The sequence below is a fragment of the Coffea arabica genome, chromosome 3c (assembly GCF_036785885.1).
Source record: "Coffea arabica cultivar ET-39 chromosome 3c, Coffea Arabica ET-39 HiFi, whole genome shotgun sequence".
Taxonomy (NCBI): Eukaryota; Viridiplantae; Streptophyta; class Magnoliopsida; order Gentianales; family Rubiaceae; genus Coffea; species Coffea arabica.
Genome location: NC_092314.1, coordinates 5,823,815 through 5,830,013, shown reverse-complemented (window position 1 = coordinate 5,830,013; position 6,199 = coordinate 5,823,815). Strand labels below are relative to the sequence as shown.

Here is a 6,199-nt window from a genome sequence, read left to right as displayed (position 1 = left end):
TTCAAAGACGAAAATCAGATTTGTCTTGTATTTTAAAACCCACTTTTGAACCTCGAGTTACACGAACTCTTAGACTCGTCTCTGCGTTAATTTCTTAGATTGTACTAGTGTACAATTTTCCTCGATAATTAGAATGATTTTGAGTGGTAGTTGATTATTGTTTGCTCAGGCACTCGAGGGAATCTCCCAGAGGAACTCGGAGCGGACACCTAAGACGCTTGTTTAAGAACTACTCGCTTGTTTTGACTAGGTGAGTGTTCCATATAGGAATACATAATTGGAATAAGTCTATGACATGCTTAACCCCTGGTCATTAGGTGTTAAGTGCTATATGTTAAGTATTTACCACACTCATGCATATTTGAATAGTGTATACTTGAATTACTCGACATGAAACACCTGAAGTATGTATATTTGAACTATTCGATATGAAACCCTTGAAGAGCATATTTACGTGACTACTTGAACTATTCGATATGAAATGCTTAAAGAGCATACTTATGTGATTACTTGAAATACTAGATATGAAATGTTTGGAGAGCATATTTACATGATGTGTTTAAATGATTAATTATGCTATGGAAGCATAAGTCGGTTGGAGTGAATCTCCTCGACTCTTACGTGGTGAAAGTGAAAAACGGCCAATGGCGGCCTATTGAAATGACATATGTCTACCAATTAACCGTAATTACTACCGTTAACCGTTTACCGTTTACCGTTAACCGTGTTTACTTACCGTTTTCTAATCTATTTGGTTATTTGCTTACTTGGTTATCTGCTTACGTGATCACCAACTTACTTGGTTACTTGACCACCTGATTACTTGATTATCATGAATCACATGTTATATGAAGCTGTCCATCATTATTAGGCGAGTGTGTACTTTACCTCACTCGACCTACTCAAATGATGAATTTTACCTTTTGTCGAATTACTTGGTTACTTGTGCATGTTGTAAGCTCTAAGCTGAACTTGGGCCCTGCCCTTGGTTACTGACCTACTCGAGCCAGGACTGGGCTCGGTCGGGTAGGTTGGAACCCTGGGCCACCGTTTCGGTATACTCGAGTATTACCACTGGAGGGATAAGGCGATGGCCAGACCGTACCGTGGGGATCAGAAGTCATAAGGTGCAGATGACCGACAGAGTTCCACTGGAACACCGTATCCTACCGTATATGTTTACCTTGTATCATGATAATTGTTTCATGCTAAAATGTCAACATGAAATCCTGAACTATGCCTGTGATATGCTCCATACCTGTTACCTGACCAATGTACTTATATCATGATACCTGTCTCATGATAAATGTCTCATACCATGATAAATGTCTCAAATTACTCGTACAATGATTATCACCTCATGATAACACGCCATTGTGTAACATTGAACCATGCATATGATATGCCCAACTTACTTGATTTATTTGAACTGTTAAAGTGTTTTGGAACCTCACTGGGCTGTGTAGCTCATCCCACGTTGTGGTTTTCTTTTACAGGGTTCGAGACCAAGGGTGCTCGTGAGTAGTACTAGATTATTTTCTTTTGAAAACTTTAAGTTATATTATAACGGATGGCTATTGTACCCTTTTCCGTTGGGTTGTATTAAGCTTGGAAGCTGCATAATTGTAAGTGTGAGATATTTGGAGTACTTTAATTATGTATTGAAGTTACTTAAAGTATTTCGAGCTTTTGAATGATGGATTGTAGTGAGTCCTGGCGAAAGCTGGGCAGGCGTCCCGCGGATACCCTTTGGTTCGCCTTAGGGAGAAGTGGGGGCGTTACACAAGGGCCAAGTGGTGCGACTGTGACCGCACCAAGAATGGAAGTTCTGCATCCAGAAGCTTTCGGTGGTGCGAGGAAAGCAAGGGAAATAGAGAATTTTCCTCTATGGGCTCGAACGGTACTTCGATGCCCTTGATATCGCAAGTGATGAGACTCGCTTGTGAACGGCTCCGCTATATTTGAAGGATTCTGCTTTGATATGGCGGAGACGTAAGAGTGATGAAGGACGCTGTGGTGAGGCTGCTATCACCACTTGGAGGGCGTTCAAGGCCGAGATTAAGGTCGAATTTGAGCCGGCCAATGCGAAGCATGAGGCAAGGGCCAAACTCCGCCATCTTCAGCATAAGAACGGTCATATGAAGGAGTATGTGGACGAGTTTTCCAATTTATTGTTGGAGATACCAAACATGGCACCCGCAGATGCTTTGTTTACGTTTCTTGATGGCCTACGACCGTGGGCTAAGCAACGAGTGGAGGACAAGGATCGGCGCAATGTCTCCCAAGCCATGAAAGCAGCCTAGCGTTTAATTGAGTTTCAATGGAAGGAACCAGCGAAGGACAAGAGCAAGAAGCCGGGCAATGGAAAGAGTGGGGGAGACCGGCAAAAACAAGCCCCACGATCGCAGACCGATAGAAACCAACAAAAGGAATGAGGCCCAAGCAACTTGAAGCCGGGGAAGAATTACGAGGGATGCTATACGTGTAAGATCAAGGATCATTATGCTCGTGACTGCCCAAGTCGTGACAGCCTTGCTGCAGTCGCGCAACAAGCTAGCTTGACGGAGGAACGGAAGGTTGCGTGTGTACAACCTGCAGAGGCCGTGCAGGCAACAAATGATCGAGATCGCATGTACCTCGACACACACATTAACGGGCATCAAACGATGGCTCTGCTGGACACAGGAGCGGATGTCAACTATATGAGTCAGGACACCACGCACAAGATGGGCCTTGCTTGGGTGTCGGCATCGGGCCGTTTTAAAGGCATTAATGGGGAGTGGACATGACTCGTGGGAGAGGCCAAGGAGGTACCCGTAAGCTTGGGACAATGGATGGGTACGACTAGCTTCTTCATGGTGCCGATCGACGACTACGAAGTGTTCTTTGGCATGCGCTTTCTCGACCAGTTGAGACCGATTTTGGTGCCACATACTGATACATTACACAAAGAGACAAGCCATGTGTGGTGAATGTATGTAGAGAAGCTGAAATTAGTCCCCGACAGTTGGAAAAGAGACTACGTAAGAATGAGCCGACCTTCGCGGCCATCTTTAGTGAAGAAGACCCGCCGCTGTACGAGTCTAAGGAGTCGGCGCCAATCCCGCATGAGATTGAGGTAGTTTTGGTAGAGTTTGAAGATGTGCTGCCGGAGGAACTACCGAGGGAGCTTCCCCCTAGGCGTGCCGTAGATCACGCAATAGAGCTGGTAGAAGGTGCGAAACCCGTCTCCCGGTCACCTTACCGAATGTCGCCCGAGGAGTTAGAGGAGTTGCGGAAGCAACTTGAAAAACTTTTGGAGTCAAAGTCTATCTTTCCCTCTAAGAGTCTCTTTGGTGTGCCTGTGCTCTTTCAACGTAAGAAGAACGGCACCTTGCGCATGTGTAACGATTACCATGTACTCAACAAGATAACGGTCAAGAACAAGTATCTTGTATCTCTTATAGCGGACTTGTTCGACCGACTACAGCCAGCAGTGATGCTATCCAAGCTTGAACTACGCAAGGGATATTATCAAGTGCGAATCAAGGCGATCACTACTAGGTATGGTTCTTACGAGTTTAAAATGATGTCATTTGGGTTGACAAATGCACCAGCTACCTTTTGCACATTGATGCAAGAAGTGTTGAATGAGTTTTTGGATAAGTTCGTCGTAGTTTATCTTGACGATATTGTCATATATAGTAGTAGCATGGAAGAGCATATTGAGCATTTAAGACAAGTGCTTGCTGTCTTAAGAGCTAACAAGCTATATGTCCGGAAGGAAAAATGCGAGTTTGGCTTGCACAAAGTCTCTTTCTTGGGCTATATTGTAAGGGGCGGTAAGATCTGCATGGATCCACAAAAGACCAAGGCCATTGTCGAGTGGCCAGTGCCAACTTTGCCCACGAAATTGTGGTCGTTCCTTGGGTTGGTGAATTATTATCGCCGTTTCATCGTAGGGCATTCCACAATTGCGGCTCCGCTAACAGATTTGCTGCGCAAAGGCAAGACGTGGACTTGGACGGCGCCTTGTCAAGCAGCGTTTGAGGCATTGAAGGATGCAATCACTAAAGAGCCGGTCTTGGGATTGCCTGATTTTGCCAAGCCATTCGAAATGTATGTAGATGCATCCGACATTGTCGTTAGAGGAGTTCTTATGCAAGACAGCCATCCGATAGCTTATGAGAGTCATAAACTAAGCGATGTGGAGAGACGATAGCCGATACATGAGAAGGAAATGCTTGCGGTCGTGCATTGCTTGCGAATCTGGGAGCACTACTTAAAGGCCACTACACCGTTTAAAATCAAGACGGACAATAGAGCAATGAGCTACCATCAGACACAAAAGAAATTATCAAGCAAGCAAGCACGGTGGTTGGATTATTTGGCTGAGTTCAAGTACCAGTTTGAATACAGTCCGAGCAAGACAAATGTGGTGGTCGACGCTCTTAGTCGTAAGAACGTCGTCGCGCCAGTCTACACGATGGAAGGGCTACTTTTAGAGCGCATCAAGAAAGGACTATTGTATGATGATCGTGCGCAAGCGCTTATGGAGTTAGCCAGCGAAGGTAAAACAAAAAAGTTTTGGCTCGAGGATGGGGTTCTCTACGCCAAAGGCCAACGGATTTACGTGTCTGACTGGGGGCACCTAAGGAGGAACATTCTTAAGGAATGTCACGATAGCCGCTATGCTGACCACCCTGGTACATATCGCACGTTGTCACTTGTACGAGAATGCTACTATTGGCCGAGCTTAAGGGACGATATCGATGATTACATGCACACTTGTTTTGTGTGCCAACAAGACAAGGTGGAAAATGAACCACCCACTGGACTGTTACAAGCCTTGCCAATACCGGGAAGTGTGTGGGAAAGTATTTCAATGGATTTCAAAGTCGGATTGCCTAAATCCGAGGGATGTACGAGCATCTTTGTCATAGTTAACTGATTGTCTAAATATGCTACGTTTATCCTAACCCCGAAAGAGTCCACTGCCGAAGTGACGGCCAAGCTCTTTATGAGCCATGTTGTTAAATATTGGGGGCTACCAGCAACGATCGTGAGCGACCGTGACTCACGATTCATAGGGAGGTTCTGGCAGGAGTTATTCCGTTTGCTTGGTTCAGGACTTAATATGTCCACAACCATGCACCCACATACGGATGGAGTAAATTATATGCTCGAAATATACCTTCGGCACTATGTGACGGTGTACCAACGAGATTGGGCAAAGTTGTTGGATGCTGCACAATTTTGCTTCAATCTTCAGAAAAATGAAAGCATTGGGAGGAGTCCGTTTGAGGTTGTTCTTGGGTTCCAGCCGACGACCTCCAAGGACATCATTGGAGGCTACAAATGCACAAGTTCTCCTGCCTACCATTTTGCCAATACTGCCAAGTATTGGCAAGAATAAGCAAAAATGGCCAAGTTATACTTGGAGAAGGCCCAACAACGAATGAAGAAGTGGGTGGATTGTAAGCGATCGTTTCGAGAGTTTAAGGAGGGGGACCAAGTGTTGGTGAAACTCTATCAACACGGACATATCCGCGAAGTGCACAAGAGTCTTATGCGACGATATAAAGGGCCGTTTACAGTGCTTAAGAAGATTGGCAATATGGCCTACAAGGTGGAGTTGCCCGAGGCTTTGTCCCAACTCCACCCGGTCTTTCATGTTAGCTTGCTCAAGCCGTTTCATAAGGATCCACATGATCCGGCAAGGAATATTTCAATGAGGGTACCTGTGGGCATGAAGGACGAGTACGACAAGGTTGCGGAAGAGATCGTAGCCGATCGTATCGTCCGACACAAGAATTGTGCACCATCAAAAGAGTTTCAGGTGCGTTGGCGTGGGCTACCCGAGCCTGAGATTAGTTGGAAGCCAGCTGAAAAATTGTGGCAATTCCAAGACCTCATACATGCCTATGAGGATGGCTAAGGCATTAGGGATGATGCCTTGAGTCGAGTGGGGGAGGATGACACGGACCGTACGCAACCGCGCGCACGACCGTGCCCATACGCCCGCACGCCCGTGCCTCATCTGCGAGCACGCCCGCGCGCAACCCTGTCTAGTCGCTTGCGGCCGTGCCTTGTCTGCCTGGGTTCCACACACCAGGATTTTAGAACTGTGTGGAACTCTCTAAAGTCCTTAATGGATAAGCATACACCTTGAGGATAAGGATGCATGAATCTTGTAGATAAGCTTTGACCATGTGGATAA

The 6,199-nt window shown here is 45.9% G+C and overlaps 1 protein-coding gene across 1 annotated transcript; it reads left to right on the top strand.

Annotated features, from left to right (window-relative positions):
- Positions 1-5,401: 5,401 nt before the first annotated feature.
- On the top strand, positions 5,402-5,917 carry LOC140038187 (uncharacterized). Its single transcript, XM_072083291.1, has one exon. It carries the CDS (start codon positions 5,402-5,404, stop codon positions 5,915-5,917), a length of 516 nt encoding a protein of 171 aa, XP_071939392.1.
- Positions 5,918-6,199: the final 282 nt, after the last annotated feature.